Source organism: Pristiophorus japonicus, chromosome 1 (assembly GCF_044704955.1).
Source record: "Pristiophorus japonicus isolate sPriJap1 chromosome 1, sPriJap1.hap1, whole genome shotgun sequence".
In the NCBI taxonomy this organism is placed as follows: Eukaryota; Metazoa; Chordata; class Chondrichthyes; family Pristiophoridae; genus Pristiophorus; species Pristiophorus japonicus.
Genome location: NC_091977.1, coordinates 456,396,857 through 456,414,520, shown reverse-complemented (window position 1 = coordinate 456,414,520; position 17,664 = coordinate 456,396,857). Strand labels below are relative to the sequence as shown.

At 44.5% G+C, this 17,664-nt stretch overlaps 1 protein-coding gene across 1 annotated transcript in view; it reads right to left on the bottom strand.

The window, feature by feature from the left end:
- The window catches only part of LOC139276152 (copine-3-like), a 102,065-nt gene that overhangs the window by 15,640 nt on the left and 68,761 nt on the right, over positions 1-17,664 (bottom strand). The window contains exons 12-13 of the mRNA XM_070893699.1: positions 13,684-13,738; positions 13,547-13,598 (exon numbers count right to left, since the gene is read on the bottom strand). Of these exons, the coding sequence (XP_070749800.1) occupies positions 13,547-13,598; positions 13,684-13,738 (107 nt within the window). The remainder of the gene's footprint in view (positions 1-13,546; positions 13,599-13,683; positions 13,739-17,664) is intronic.

The window sequence follows — 17,664 nt, the reverse complement described above, 5'->3', positions numbered from 1 at the left end:
AGATTGATCATTTCAGAAGTTAAATGAGTGGAGATCAGCAAGAATAATGAATCATCGCCCATCACATTCCTTCTTCGGCTGCACCTCCCAAAGCCACGACCTGTACTGCCTCGAGGGACAAGGGCAGCAGGCAAATGGAAACACCATCACCTCCAAATTCCGCTCTAAGTCACACACCATTCTGACTTGACAATATATCACCGTTCCTTCATCGTCGCTGGGTCAAAATCCTGGAACTCTCTCCCCAACAGCACGGCGGGAGTACCTTCACCGAACGCACTGCAGCGGTTTCAAGGCAACAGCTCACCACCACATTCTCAAGGGCAATTCGTGATGGGCAATAAATGCTGGTCTTGCCAGCGACGCCCACATCCCATGAACAAATAAAAAAAGTATGCATTTTGTGCTCGTTGTTCTTCTACTTGCTGTATTTTTGTCAGCAACAAACTCTTCCAACTCAGGTATAACATAGCCACATGCAGAATAAAGCTCACTTTGATGTCTCAGACATCACGGTCACCTTCAAGTCAGGAGGTTGTGGCTTCAATCTCCTCCCCAGATTACATTCAAGTCCATGGAGGGTGAAGGAAGGGAGGCTGTCTGTCCAAGCTCTTATTAGATAATTACTGGGCCAGCACCATGCAAAATCAGACTTTAATACCTTCATAAGAACATAAGAAATAGGCCATACGGCCCCTCGAGCCTGCTCCGCCATTCAATATCATGGCTGATCTGATCTTGGACTCAGCTCTATTTCCCCGCCCCCTTCCCCATAACCCCTTATCATTTAAGAAACTGTCTATTTCTGTTGTAAATTTATTCAATGTCCCAGCTTCCACAGCTCTCTGAGCCAGCGAATTCCACAGATGTACAACCCTCAGAGAAGAAATTTCTCCTTATCTCAGTTTTAAATGGGCAGCCCCTTATTCTAAGACCATGCCCTCTAGTTCTAGTCTCCCCCCCATCAGTGGAAACATCCTCTCTGCATCCACCTTGTCAAGCCCCCTCATAATCTTATACGTTTCGATAAGATCACCCCTCATTCTTCTGAATTCCAGTGATTAGAGGCCCAACTTACTCAACCTTTCCTCTAAGTCAACACCCTCATCCCCGGAATCAACCTAGTGAACCTGCTCTGAACTGCCTCCAAAGCAAGTATATCCTTTCGTAAATATGGAAAACAAAATTGCACGCAGTATTCCAGGTGTAGACTCACCAAAACCTTGTATAGCTGTAGCACGATTTCTCTGCTTTTATACTCCATCCGATTTGCAATAAAGCCAAGATACCATGCTGTACCTGCATACTATCCTTTTGTGTTTCATGCAGAAGTACCCCCAAGTCCCACTGTACTGCTGCACTTTACAATCTTTCTCCATTTAAATAATAACTTGCTCTTTGATTTTTTCTGCCAAAGTGCATGACCTTACACTTTCCAACATTATACTCCATCTGCCAAATTTCTGCCCACTCACTTAGCCTCTCTATGTCCTTTTGCAGATTTTGTGTCCTCCTCACACATTGCCTTTCCTCCCATCTTTGTATTTCAGCAAACTTGGCTACGTTACACTCAGTCCCTTCTCCCAAGTCGATAATATAGATTGTAAATAGTTGGGATACCAGCACTGATGCCTGCGGCACCCCACTAGTTACTGGTTGCTAACCAGAGAAACATAGAAACATAGAAAATAGGTGCAGGAGTAGGCCATTTGGCCCTTCGAGCCTGCACCGCCATTCAATAAGATCATGGCTAATCATTCCTTCAGTACCCCTTTCCTGCTTTCTCTCCATACTCCTTGATCCCCTTAACCGTAAGGGCCGTATCTAACTCCCTCTTGAATATATCCAGTGAACTGGCATCAACAACTCTCTGCGGCAGGGAGTTCCACAGGTTAACAACTCTCTGAGTGAAGAAGTTTCTCCCCATCTCAGTCCTAAATGGCCGACCTATTATCCTAAGACTATGTCCCCTGGTTCTGGACTTCCCCAACATCGGGAACATTCGTCCCGCATCTATCCAGTGCTGTCCCATCAGAATCTTATACATTTCTATGAGATCCCCTCTCATCCTTCTAAACTCCAGTGAATAAAGGCCCAGTTGATCTAGTCTCTCCTCATATGACAGCACAGCCATCCCTGGAATCAGTCTGGTGAATCTTCGCTGTACTACCTCAATAGCAAGAACGTCCTTCCTCAGACTAGGAGACCAAAACTGAACACAATATTCCAGGTGAAGCCTCACTAAGGCCCTGTACAACTGCATTAAGACCTCCCTGCTTCTATATCCAAATCCCCTAGCTATGAAGGCCAACATACCATTTGCCTTCTTTACCGCCTGCTGTACCTGCATGCCCACTTTCAGTGACTGATGAACCCATGACACCCAGGTCTCATGGCACCTCCCCTTTTCCTCATCTGCCGCCATTCAGATAATATTCTGCCTTTGTGTTTTTGCCCCCAAAATGGATAACCTCACATTTATTCACATTATACTGCATCTGCCATGTATTTGCCCACCCACCTAACCTGTCCAAGTCACCCTGCAGCCTTGTGTGGGACCTTGTCAAAAGCCTTTTGAAAGTCCAAATAAACCATATCCACTGGTTCTCCCTTGTCCACTCTGCTAGTTACATCCTCAAAAAATTCCAGAAGATAAGTCAAGCATGATTTCCCTTTCATAAATCCATGCTGACTTGGTCCGATCCTGTCACTGCTTTCCAAATGCACTATTTCATCCTCAATGATTGATTCCAACATTTTCCCCACTACTGATGTCAGGCTAACCGGTCTATAATTACCCGTTTTCTTTCTCCCTCCTTTTTTTAAAAAAGTGGTGTTACATTAGCTACCCTCCAGTCTATAGGAACTGATCCAGAGTCGATAGACTGTTGGAAAATGATCACCAATGCGTCCACTATTTCTAGGGCCACTTCCTTGAGTACTCTGGGATGCAGACTATCAGGCCCCAGGGATTTATCAGACTTCAATCCCATCAATTTCCTGAACACAATTTCCCGCCTAATAAGGATATCCTTCAGTTCCTCTTTCTCACTAGACCCACTGTCCCCTAGTACCTTCGGAAGGTTATTTGTATCTTCCTTCGTGAAGACAGAACCGAAGTATTGGTTCAATTGGTCTGCCATTTCTTTGTTCCCCATTATAAATTCACCTGACTCCGACTGCAAGGGACCTACGTTTGTCTTTATTAATCGTTTTCTCTTCACATATTTATAGAAGCTTTTGCAGTCAATTTTTATATTCCCTGCAAGCTTCCTCTCATAATCTATTTTCCCCCTCCTAATTAAACCCTTAGTCCTCCTCTGTTGAATTCTAAATTTCTCCCAGTCCTCAGGTTTGTTGCTTTTTCTAGCCAATTTATATGCCTCTTCCTTAGCTTTAACACTATCCTTAATTTCCTTTGTTAGCCATGGTTGAGCCTCCTTCCTAGTTTTATTTTTACTCCAGACAGGGATGAACAATTGCTGAAGTTCATCCATGTGATCTTTAAATGTTTGCCATTGTTTATCCACCGTCAACCCTTTGAGTATCCTTTGCCAGTCTATTCTAGCCAATTTAAGCCTCATGCCTTCGAAGTTACCTTTCCTTAAGTTCAGGACACTAGTTTCCGAATTAACTTTGTCACTCTCCATCTTAATAAGGAATTCTACCATATTATGGTCACTTTCCCCCAAGGGGCCTCGCACAACAAGATTGCTAATTAGTCCCTTCTCATTGCACATCACCCAGTCTAGGATGGCCAGCTCCCTGGTTGGTTCCTTGACATATTGGTCTGGAAAACCATCCCTAATACACTCCAGGAAATCCTCCTCCACTGCATTTCTACCAGTTAGGTTAGCCCAATCAATATGTAGATTAAAGTCGCCCATGATTACTGCTGTACCTTTATCGCACACATCCCTTATTTCTTGTTTGATGCTGTCTCCAACCTCACTACTATATTTGATGGTCTATACACAACTCCCACTAACGTTTTCTGCCCTTTGGAATGAACCATTTATCCTGACTCTCAGAAAAGAGTTAGCCAATCCTCTATCCATGCTAATATATAGTAATCTCAGGATTGCTACCAGTGCCACGTGATAGTCAGAGTAGGAATTGCAGGATAGCTCAGATGAATAAGTGGCTTGAGGAATGGTGCAAATGAGAGGCATTCAAATTCTTGGGACATTGGAACCAGTTCTGGGAGGGGTGGGACCAGTACAAACCAGACGGTCTGTACCTGGGCAGGACCGGAACCGGTGTCCTAGGTGGAGTGTTTGCTAGTGCTGTTGGGGAGGGTTTAAACTAACATGGCAGGGGGATGGGAACCTATGCAGGGAGACAGAGAAATAAAGTGGGGGCAGAAGCAAAAGATAGAAAGAAGAAACGTAAAAATGGAGGGCAGAGGAACCTAAGGCAAAAATCAAAAAAGGGCCACATTACAGCAAAAGTCTACTGCAAAAGGACAAGGGGTGTTAAAAAGACAAGCCTGAAAGCTCTGTGCCTCAATGCGAGGAGTATTCGTAATAAAGGTGGATGAATTAACTGTGCAGGCAGCTATTAACGAATATGATATAATTGGCATCACGGAGACATGGCTCCCAGGTGACCAAGGCTGGTCCAATATTCAGGAAGGATAGACAGAAAGGAAAAGGAGGTGGGGTAGCGTTGCTGGTTAAAGAGGAAATTAACACAATAGTAAGGAAGGACATTAGTTTGGATGATGTGGAATTTGTATGGGTAGAGCTGCAGTATACCAAAGGGCAGAAAACACTAGTGGGAGTTGTGTACAGACCACCAAACAGTTGTAGTGAGGTTGGGGACAGCATCAAACAAGAAATTAGGAATGCGTGCAATAAAGGTACAGCAGTTATTATGGGCGACTTTAATCTACATATAGATTGGACTAACCAAACTGGTAGCAATACGGTGGCGGAGGATTTCCTGGAGTGTATTGGGGATGGTTTTCTGGACCAATATGTTGAGGAACCAACTAGAGGGCTGGTTATCCGAGACTGGGTGATGTGTAATGAGAAAGGACTAATTAGCAATCTTGTTGTGCGAGGCCCCTTGGGGAAGAGTGACCATAATATGGTAGAATTCTTTATTAAGATGGAGTGTGACACAGTTAATTCAGAGACTAGGGTCCAGAACTTAAGGAAAGGTAACTTCAATGGTATGAGATGTGAATTGGCTAGAATAGACTGGCGAATGATACTTAAAGGGTTGACGGTGGATAGGCAATGGCAAACGTTTAAAGATCACATGGATGAACTTCAACAATTGTGCATCCCTGTCTGGAGTAAAAATAAAATGGGGAAGTTGGCTCAATCGTAGCTCACTAGAGAAATTAGGGATAGTGTTAAATCCAAGGAAGAGGCATATAAATTAGCCAGAAAAAGCAGCAGACCTGAGGACTGGGAGAAATGTAGAATTCAGCAGAGGAGGAGGACAAAGGGTTTAGTTAGGAGGGGGAAAATAGAGTACGAGAGGAAGCTTGCTGGGAACATAAAAACTGATTGCAAAAGCTTCTATAGATGTGTGAAGAGAAAAAGATTAGTGAAGACAAACGTAGGTCCCTTGCAGTCAGAATCAGGTGAATTTATAAATGGGGAACAAAGAAATGGCAGACCATTTGAACAAATACTTTGGTTCTGTCTTCACGAAGGAAGACACATAACTTTCCGGAAATACTAGGGGACCAAGGGTCTAGCGAGAAAGAGGAACTGAAGGAAATCCTTATTAGTCAGGAAATTGTGTTAGGGAAATTGATGGGATTGAAGGCCGATAAATCTCCGGGGCCTGATAGTCTGCATCCCAGAGTACTGAATGCATTGGTGTTCATTTTCCAACAGTCTGTCGACTTTGGATCAGTTCCTATGGACTGGAGGGTAGCTAATGTAACATCACTTTTTAAAAAAGAAGGGAGAGAAACGGGGAATTATAGACCGATTAGCCTGACATCAGCAGTGGGGAAAATGTTGGAATCAATTATTAAAGATGAAATAGCAGCGCATTTGGAAAGCAGTGACAGGATCGGTCCAAGTCAGCATGGATTTATGAAAGGGAAATCATGCTTGACAAATCTTCTATAATTTTTTGAGGATGTAACTGGTAGAGTGGACAAGGGAGAACCAGTGGATGTGGTGTATTTGGACTTTCAAAAGGCTTTTGACAAGGTCCCACAGAAGAGATTAGTGTGCAAACTTAAAGCACATGGTATTGGGGGTAATGTATTGATGTGGATAGAAAACTGGTTGACAGACAGGAAGCAGAGAGTAGGGCTAAATGGGTCCTTCTCAGAATGGCAGGCAGTGACTCGTGGGGTGCCGCAGGGCTCAGTACTGGGACCCCAGCTATTTACAATATACATCAGATTTAGATGAAGGAATTGAGTGTAATATTTCCAAGTTTGCAGATGACACTAAGCTGGGTGGTAGTGTGAGCTGTGAGGAGGATGCTAAGAGGCTGCAGGGTGACTTGAACAGGTTAGGTGAGTGGGGAAATGCATGGCAGATGCAGTATAATATGGATAAATGTGAGGTTATCCACTTTGGTGGCAAAAAAATGAAGGCAGAATATTATCTGAAAGGCGGCAGATTAGGAAAAGGGGAAGTGCAACGAGACCCGAGTGTCATGGTACATCAGTCATTGAAAGTTGGCATGCAGGTACAACAGGCGGTGAAGAAGGCAAATGGCATGTTGGCCTTCATAGCTCGGAGATTTCAGTATAGGAGCAAGGAGGTCTTAATGCAGTTGTGCAGGGCCTTGGTGAGGCCTCACCTGGAATATTGTATTCAGTTTTGGTCTCCTAATCTGAGGAAGGACGTTCTTGCTATTGAGGAAGTGCAGCAAAGGTTCACCAGACTGATTCCCGGGATGGCGGGACTGACATATGAGGAGAGACTGGATCGACTGGGCCTGTATTTACTGGAGTTTAGAAAAATGAGGGGAGCTCATAGAAACATAAAATTCTGATGGGCCTGGACAGGTTAGATGCAGGAAGAATGTTCCCGATGTTGGGGAAGTCCAGAACCAGGGTCATAGTCTAAGAATAAGGGGTAAGCCATTTAGGACTGAGATGAGGAGAAACTTCTTCACTCAGAGAGCTGTTGAAGCCTGTTCGTTAGATATATTCACGAGGGAGTTAGATGTGGCCCTTACAGCTAAAGGGATCCAGGGCTATGGAGAGAAAGCCGGAAAGAGGTACTGAGGTGAAATGATCTTATTGAATGGTGGTGCAGGCTCGTTGGGCCGAATAGCCTACTCTTGCACCTATTTTCTATGTTTCTATGACCCCCAACCCCGTGAACCTTTATCTTGTGCAGTAACCTCTTATGTGGCACCTTGTCAAATGCCTTCTGAAAGTCCAAATACACCACATCCACTGGTTCCCCTTTATCCACCCTGTTCATTACAATCTCAAAGAACTCCAGCAAATTTGTCAAACATGACTTCCCCTTCATAAATCCATGCTTACTCTGCCTGACCGAATTTTGCTTATCCAAATGCCCTGCTACTGCTTCTTTAATAATGAACTCCAGCATTTTCCCAACCACAGATGTTCGGCGAACTGGTCTATAGTTTCCTGCTTTTTGTCTGCCTCTTTTTTCAGTTCTCCGTAACCCAAGAAGTTGTGCCTTTTGATCTGGACAGCCAAGAGGTCTGACATAATTGGGTATTTGAAGAAAATTGTGAACTATTTTATTCATCCCATTATAACATTTTTAGAATACAGCACATACAATGCATTAAAATGAAACACAGCAACGTTTTCAGCTCTCGGATAGAAACATATGCTCCAATTGCTTTTTATTTTAGACTTCAAGGCTCAAAACTGAGTTTTGTTGAGTATGTTGCCTGATCGACAGCTTGAACATTTTGTTTTTTTATATTAGGATTTGAAGCGAGCTCCCATTATCTCCGTCCCCTTCCAAAACTTATCCACAATGTCAGTGGGGAAAAGCCACTGAATAGTGTGATACTGAGCAACATAAACTATGAAGGTTTCAGGTTTAATCCTTGGTTTGTGCTGAATTAGTTGATCTCAGCCATGGTGATAGTGGAGGTACTATGGCCCCAAATTTCCCCAGCCGCTTAGAGCGGCGTAGTTCGATGTGGTGCGCCAACTGTGGAGGAAAAAATGCGCCGACAAATTACCGGGATAATTTGGCTGTTCCTGGATCCCTGTGGTTCCGTGGCGTGGCGCTGAGAAACCTGCGGGAGGCATGTTCAGCTCAGCCGGCAGGTGGGCGGGGTTTGGCCCGGCGTGTCCTTGAGTGCCGGCAGGGGGACACATGACCGTTTGTGCATGCGCGCACGCACAGTGGGGCAGGAACCTTGGCAATCGGCCATTCTAAGGGAGAGCATCCTCGGTGCCTCAGCAGCATTGGCAGTGGGCCATATTAGAAGGTAAGGTGTGAATTGTGATTTTTGGGTGGCTGAGGGAGTGGAAAGGAGTGCTGCATAGATGTATGAAAGGTGAGAACTGTGTTTTCAAGATCACCCGAGTGTAAATCCAATACACCAATGACGCAGCAAGGACGAAGAACTTCTTGCATGAGGAGGTGGAGAAACTAGTCACTGTCATTGAGGTCAGATGGCAGGAGCTGGATATCAGTAAGAGTGGTCCCACAAAAGTTCCACCCAAAGAAATGAGGAGACGTTGTAATCTAGCTGCAGAAGAATTCTCCGCAGGGGTGAAGACCGCAAGAACTGAAAGCCAGTGTAAAAAGAAATGGCGGGACGTTGGTCAAGTAGTGAGTATAAGTATTATCTTGAGTTTTAAATGAAATTGCAATTGTTACTATCCATCAGAAGCTCACCATGTGGCAAAAATTATATTTTCATCTTTGCAAAATAAATTGGCCCACAACAAAAGTGAGAGAACTAGAATAGGAGGAGGTCCGTCAAATCTGCACCAACTCTCACCACTGGAACAGAGGGTCGCTGCCTTGCTGAGTCGCACCTACAGAAAAAAGAATCAGCTCTGCACCAAGCTGGGCCCACACACACACACACGAGGGTGAGGGTCAATCATGAAAATGCATAGTCACCCTTCAAATCCTCCTGCTGACTGGTCTGCTACACGTGAGACTACTCATTCCACCCATCCTGCCCCCTCCTTTCCTGCTGACCATTTGACTGATCTGTTGCATTTTGCAGAAGAAGAAAATTCTGAACATCCTGAAGATCAACAAGATGCGTCCGCTCCAGACCAAGGCGGGTGGGGGGAGGGAGGGTTCATGGACCTGTGTTCACGGGAGAATGATCGTGATATGGATCAGTCCATTGTATCGGGCATCACTTTGCCAGACACCTCCATGAGCTCTGCCACGACATTCCTTGGCTTCACACCTACCAAGGTTGTGGGTCCCAGTGGCGGTGGTGGACTGCAGATTGGAACATCTGGGGCCCCACCGTCTCAGCCTGCACCTCGCACTGGAGGGGTGCCGCTATGCAGACCCACGGCGAGGGGAAGGAGAAGCCGACCAGTCTCTCCTGAGATGCAGCCTTCATCAGATGTACATCAGGTTATGTCATTGGGTGAGGAGACCAATGCCCTTACCCGATCACTCGTGGCCGCCGTCAGTGGGGTGCGTGATAAGGTTGTGACACTGTCGGGAGAATTAGAAACATAGAAAATAGGTGCAGGCGTAGGCCATTCGAGCCTGCATCACCATTCAATAAGATCATGGATGGTCATTCACTCAGTACCCCTTTCCTGCTTTCTCTCCATACCCCTTGATCCCTTTAGCCGTAAGGGCCATATCCAACTCCCTCTTGAATATATCCAATGAACTGGCATCAACAACTCTCTGCGGTAGGGAATTCCACAGGTTAACAACTCCGAGTGAAGAAGTTTCTCCTCATCTCAGTCCAAAATGGACTACCCCTTATCCCAAGACTGTGTCCCCTGGTTCTGGACTTCTCCAATATCGGGAACTTTCTTCCCGCATCAAACCTGCCCAGTCCCGTCAGAATCTTATATGTTTCTATGAGATCCCCTCTCATCCTTCTAAACTCCAGTGTATAAAGGCCCAGTTGATCCAGTCTCTCCTCATATGTCAGTCCAACCATCCCAGGAATCAGACTGGTGAATCTTCGCTGCACTCCCTCAATAGCAAGAATGTCCTTCCTCAGATTAGGAGACCAAAACTGAACACCTGAATATTCCAGGTGAGGCCTCAACAAGGCCCTGTACAACTGCAATAAGACCTCCCTGCTCCGATACTCAAATCCCCTAGCTATGAAGGCCGACATACATTTGCCTTCTTCATCACCTGCTGTACCTGCATGCCAACTTTCAATGACTGATGAACCATGACACCCAGGTCTCGTTGCACCTCCCCTTTTCCTAACCTGCCACCATTCAAATAATATTCTGCCTTCGTGTTTTTGCCCCCAAAGTGGATAACATTTATCCACATTATACTGCATCTGCCATGTATTTGACCTGTCCAAGTCTCCCTGCAGCCTCTTAGCATCCTCCTCACAGCTCACACCGCCACCCAGTTTAGTGTCATCTGCAAACTTGGAGATATTACACTCAATTCCTTCATCTAAATCATTAATGTAAATTGTAAAGAGCTTGGGTCCCAGCAATGAGCCCTGCGGCACGCCACTAGTCACTGCTTGACATTCTGAGAAGGACCCATTTATCCCGACTCTCTGCTTCCTGTCTGCCAACCAGTTCTCCATCCACGTTAGTACATTACCCTCAATACCATGTGCTTTAATTCTGTACACCAATCTCTTGTGCGGGACCTTGTCAAAAGCCTTTTGAAAGTCCAAATACACCACATCCACTGGTTCTCCCTTGTTCACTCTACTAGTTATATCCTCAAAAAATTCCAGAAGATTTGTCAAACATGATTTCCCTTTCATAAATCCATGCTGACTTGGACCGATCCTGTCACTGCTTTCCAAATGCGCTGCTATTTCATCCTTAATAATTGATTCCAACATTTTCCCCAATACTGATGTCAGGCTAACTGGTCTATAATTACCAGTTTTCTCTCTCCCTCCTTTTTTTAAGCACTGAGACAGGAACTGAGGGCGGGTATGTCAGAGGGAGTGCAAATGATGGCAGAGGCTATGCGGGAGCTAGCTACTGCAATAAGGGCACACAGGCCTGAAAATCAAATGCCACTCCCACTGCAATCCCCATACCAGCTTCTGTTGAGACCCAAGCTGGGCCCCCAGCCGCCACCCCCACCGCCCCTATGAGGAAGTGATATGTGGATGAGAAATGGGTGCAGCCTTTCTTTGTTGTTGTTGTTGTTGTTGTTGAAGTGCATTGTAAACTTTCCAATAAAAGATTTTTTGCATTAAAACTGACTCATGTTCCATTATCACCACACAACATTTAGGAACAACTGTTTAAAAAAAAAAAAATCACTCACCCATGCAGGCCTGCTGCCCGTAGCCCTGGCTGAAGGGCTAGCAGACGCGTTCTGCAGTTGGCAAGGCAGGACTGCTCTACTTTCAGTAGCTGATTTATCTTTCATTTATTTTTGATAATGTCGTGAAGTTGTTAAGCTGAAGTTGTTTTGATGTTGTGCTGATTCTGTGAAGGTGTTTAGTGATTTAGAATCCTCTAACTCACCTTCCCCGCACCCCCACCCCCCGCCCCTATCTATGGTTCCCGATGCTGATCTCTTAAATGTAGGTAAGGCTTTTCTGTGCCTACAAAAGTGGCCACACACACTGGCCTAAGTTAGTTTGGAGTAACTTATAGCTGGCCAAATTTGCTTCCATGGCCAAAACAGGCAGAAGTGGCTGGTCACGCCCCCTTTTGGAACAAAAACCTAAACTTAAAAAAAACCTAACTAACTGACTTATACTGGAGAAAGTTAAATGGGGAAATTTGCGATTTTTAAGTTACTCCAAAAAAAAGCTACTTGCTCCAAAAAAAGCGGGGCAACTCCTGGGGAAATTTGAGCCCTTAAATTATAATCCGTGTCCTGGGCTGGGCTAGGCTGCTGGTAAATGAACTAGGGTTCTAACTCCTGACAGCTATCAAGTGACCTTCAATCCCCAGAAAGTGGCCATCCAATGGCAATGGGTAGGAACAGGAATAGATTCAACCATGATGCCTCTCAGTTGGAACATTCTGTCAACATACGTCAGCTCATACCTGAAGTGAGGTGAAGAGCGAAGAGCATCAATGGAACCAATGGAGTATTCGTCATCAAAGCCAGGAGTGGAGAGTTAAGAGGGGAAAAAAAACTGTTGTGCTACATTTGGATGTGTGTTTTTAAAATTAGTAGGCGGCATAAGGATCATAAGAAATAGGAGCAGGAGTAAGCCATACAGCCCATCGAGCCTGCTCCACCATTCAATAATATCATGGCTGATCCGATCTTGGTCTCAAGTCCACTTTCCTGGCTGTTCCCTATAACCATTGACTCCCCTATAGTTCAAGAATATGTCTATATTCTGGAATATATTCAATGACTCAGCCTCCACAGCGCTCTGGGGTGGAGAATTCCAAAGATTCACGATCTTTTGAGAGGAAATTCCTTTTCATCTCAGTCTTAAATGGGTGACCCTTTATTCTGAAACTATGCCCCCTAGTTCTAGATTCTCTCTCCTCCCCCCCCCTCTTCCCTCCCCACCTCCTCCTCCTCCTCCTCTCCCCCTCCCTCCCACTCTCCTCTTTCCCTCCCCCCCCGAGAGGGGGAAACATCCTCTCAGCATCTACCTTGTCGAGCCCCTTCAGAATCTTACATGTTTCAATAAGATCACCTCTCATTCTTCTAAACTCCAACGAGTACAGGCCCAACCTGCTCAAAATTTCCTCATAAGACAACCCCCTCATCCCAGTAATCAACCAAGTGAACTTTCTCTGAACTGCCTTGAATGCAAGTATATCCCTCCTTAAATAAGGAGGCCAAAACTGTACGCAGTACTCTAGGTGTGGTCTCACCAACGCCCTGTACAGTTGTAGCAAGACTTCATGGTATTGGTTGCAGTGAGGAGAGACAAGAAAATCAGGTTAGATTAGTTCTGAGGGTTGGATACCTCAAATACAGGAGCTAATGCTGTACAACAGAATATTCATAACATGTTTGGAGGTGTGCTTTCTTCAAAAGCATCTCCCAAACCCATGACCGTCACCGCCTAGAAGAACAAAGTTAACAGGCGCATGGGAACACCATCACCACCAAGTTATACACCATCCTGACTTGGAAGTATGTCGCCTTTGCTTCATTGTCACTGGGTCAAAATCCTGGAACTCGCTCGCTAATAGTACTATGAAGTACCTTCACCACACGGACTGCAGCAGTTCAAGAAGATAGTTCCCCATCACCTTCTCAAGGGCAATTAAGGATGGGCAATAAGTGCCAGGTTTGCCAGCAACGCCCACATCCCATAAACAAGTAAAACAAAATGGGAATCAATTATTTTGAGTCATATGACAACAAAGTAATGTCATATGGACAGTCCCACATCTTACTTGGAATCTTAACATTGCTTTAACCACATCGTCCCCTTCTTCCTCCCATTTAAAAAGTTATTACAAAATAAATGTGTTCCATACCTCCACAAAATGGGTTTTCAGGGTTGAAGTTAAGTGGAAACTCGTGTGATACCTACAGGAAAAATGCCACTACATAGTATGACTTGTATATAAAAATATATTTGAATAAATCTTTTATACAAATGATCTATATTTACCTGCCAGGTAGGGGGTATTTGTGCACCAAATCCAAATGCTGGGAATAATTTGTCTCTGTTAACGATACAATCACAATTAGACATCTGCCTATAAATCACTGGAAAAAGGCGGCATGTGAGATTAAATCATTCCAGTAGCGACATACAATAAATATCTCCACAAGTTAGAAACCAGATAACCAAATTGTGGTACACAAATTATTGCATATATTAATTTTACTTAATTGCTGCTCCAAACATATTTTAATTATACACCACTTCACAAAAGTTTCATTTTATTCAGTTATTAGGAGGGAAGAAGCCACTTCAATAACATGATAGACCTCATCCCTCTCAAAAGGTCACTGGTCATCTTGAAAATTCCCTTTACAATAATTAAGTACAAAATTTAGATGGTTGACTGAAACCTAAATATAATCTATTTCAGCTAACTGTTCAATTGAATCTAATCCATAGAATATGCAACACAGAAACAAGCCATTCGGCCCAACTAGTCTGTGCTGCTCTTTATATTGCACGAGACTACTCCCATTCCATCTACCTCATTTCAGCATATCTTTTTGTTCTCTTTTCTCTCATACTGGTCTAGTTTACTTTTGAAAGCTTCTGAGCTATTTGCCTCAACCACTTCTTGTGCTCGTGAGTTCCACATTCTAAACACTCGAGTAAAGAAATTTCTCTTTGTATCCCTTTTGGATTTATTAGTAACTATCTTGTATTTATGGCACCTAGTTTTGGATTCTCCCACAAGTGGCAACATTCTCTCCACTTCTACCCTCTCTAACACATTCACAATTTAAAAAATCTCTATCAGGTCACCTCTAAGTCAAAGTCTCAACCTGTTCAATCTTTCCTGACAGCTGTAATCTCTCAGTTCAGGTTCCATCCTTGTAAGTGCAGCCTGGCCAAAGTCTTATACAAATTTAACATAACTTCACTTTTTTTGTAAGGGGGAGTGTTATCCTTTTGATAGCAGTGATTGTGGTCTGTGCATCACATCTAAAAGTATGTTATTAAAAAGTTATCCAATGTAAAGCTGCCCTGATTGTGGGTAAGAGGACAGTCCAGTGTAGCATTGGACCATACAGTTTGAGTAAGCAGTCCAGCAGCTTGGGCAGGAAAATGTGGAAGGGAAGGGAAAATCCAGCAACTTTGGAATCACTATCCAGTGGTCCCTGCTGGCAACGGTGTGCTCGTGTGGTCATCAGGGCAAGTTTGAGCTTGAGTAAAGCTTTTTCATAGTCAAATAGCTGTCTGGTACTTCCTATCAAGGCTCACACATGAACATAAGAACATAAGAATTAGGAACAGGAGTAGGCCATCTAGCCCCTCGAGCCTGCTCCACCATTCAACAAGATCATGGATGATCTGGCCGTGGACTCAGCTCCACTTACCCGCCCGCTCCCCGTAACCCTTAATTCCCTTATTGGTTAAAAATCTATCTATCTGTGATTTGAATACATTCAATGAGCTAGCCTCAACTGCTTCCTTGGGCAGAGAATTCCACAGATTCACAACCCTCTGGGAGAAGAAATTCCTTCTCAACTTGGTTTTAAATTGGCTCCCCCGTATTTTGAGGCTGTGCCCCTTAGTTCTAGTCTCCTCGACCAGTGGAAACAACCTCTCTGCCTCTATCTTGTCTATCCCTTTCATGATTTTAAATGTTTCTATAAGATCACCCCTCATCCTTCTGATCTCCAACGAGTAAAGACCCAGTCTACTCAATCTATCATCATAAGTTAACCCCCTCAACTCCGGAATCAGCCTAGTGAATCGTCTCTGTACCCCCTCCAAAGCTAGTATATCCTTCCTTAAGTAAGGTGACCAAAATTGCACGCAGTACTCCAAGTGTGGCCTCACCACTACCCTATACAGTTGCAGCAGGACCTCCCTGCTTTTGTACTCCATCCCTCTCGCAATGAAGGCCAACATTCCATTCGCCTTCCTGATTACCTGCTGCACCTGCAAACTAACTTTTTGGGATTCATGCACAAGGACCCCCCAGGTCCCTCTGCACCGCAGCATGTTGTAATTTCTCCCCATTCAAATAATATTCCCTTTTACTGTTTTTTTTCCCCCCCAAGGTGGATGACCTCATATTTTCCAACATTGTATTCCATCTGCCAAACCTTAGCCCATTTGCTTAACCTATCTAAATCTCTTTGCAGCCTCTCTGTGTCCTCTACACAACCCGCTTTCCCATTAATCTTTGTGTCATCTGCAAATTTTGTTACATTACACTCTGTCCCCTCTTCCAGATCATCTATGTATATTGGTCCCAGCACCGATCCCTGTGGCACACCACTAACCACCGATTGCCAGCCTGAAAAGGACCCATTTATCCCGACTCTCTGCTTTCTGTTAGTTAGCCAATTTGCCCGAGTTACTGAAGGCCTTCTGGCAATGTTCCCGTTAATTGTTACATTTTTTTTGGCCCATTCAAAATATCGCGCAGGCGCGTTTTTTCGGATTTAGAAGTCGGTGAGCCGGCTGTGCAGCCGCACAGCTTCTGGGGAACATCGCCTCCTGGGATGCATGGAATTGTACCCTAACATGACTCAAATAATAAATATAAACAGAAATTTCTGGAAATCTCAGTGCGTCAGGCAGCATGTGTGGAAAGGAAGCAGAGTTAACGTTTCAGGTCGGTGACCCTTTGTCAGAATTGGAGAGTGTTCGGAAAGAACAGATTCTTTAAAAAGCACTGAAAGAGGGAGGGTAGTAATGAACAAAAGGGAAGGTCTGTGATAGGGTGGAAGGCAGGAGAGACGAGAGACACAAAAGGGATGGTGGCCCCAAATTCAAATGGTAATGCTAGGAGCTAAAAAAACATTAAGTCAAGCTGGGGTGTGAATGGTGGGATAATGACCAACTCGTGGGTCGCCCCGACCTGTGTGAGAACACCACCGCAGGTTGGGGCTATAAATAGAGCTGGAGCGCTGGCCCTGGAACATCGTGGTGGAGGTGCGGCAAATGAGGATGCAGGGCCAAGAAGAGCCGAGGGCCCGGGGCAGCATGGACCGGCCCACACTGCGATGTGTGTGTGCAAGCTAGGTCCATGCGGCAGAGCAGGTCTCCAGTCGTCCTGGTTAATCCTTGCCATTGGATAAAGGCCTAGCTCTGTCAAGTCCGTGTGGTGGCTGATGTGCAACGGTCGCCACACGTTAAAAAAATTCACGCACAGGCATCTTCCACCCCCTCAACTGGAGTTCAGGATTGGAACAGAGTCCTTCATTGAAACACCTGTGAACTCTTGTGGAAGCAAGACTTCCTAGTTCGAGGAACCATCTATGATTTTTGAATTCTATACCCCTAGAAATAAAGCTCTGCTTTGTTAGCATTTTAATTGCTTTGCTTACCTGCAATGCTGCTTTTAATGATTTGTTCACCTGTATCCCTAGATCTCTTTGCTCTTCTACCCCATTCAGTTTCTGATTTTCTACGCTGCGGGTGATGTTTCTATTTTTCCTACCAAAGAGCATCATCTCCCATTTATCTATGTTAAAGTTCATTTGCCACGTAACTGCACAGTCTGCACTTTTTCTAATGTCTTATTGTATTATGTTGCATTCCTCCCCTGTTCCCCTAATTTGGTAACATCTGCAAATTTTGATATTGACTTACCTGTTCTTAAATCTAATTCATTAATGTAAATTAGGAATAACAGTGGTCCCAGCACTGATCCTTTTGGGACACTGCTTTCTACCTTCCTCCAATCTGAATAACTAGCTTTTACCCCAACTCTCTGCTTTCTATTTTTTAGCCAATTTTCTATCTATTCACCGACTTTTCACGACTCCACATGCCCTAACCTTCGTCATGAGCCGACCGCGTGGTACCTTATCGATGGCCTTTTGAAAATCCAAGTATATGACATCTACTCCATTACCTTTGTTTAGTCTTTATCTCTTCGGAATCCACGCTGACTATTTATTATATTTTCTGTCTCTAGAAGCTATTATATTATTTCTTTTAGTATAG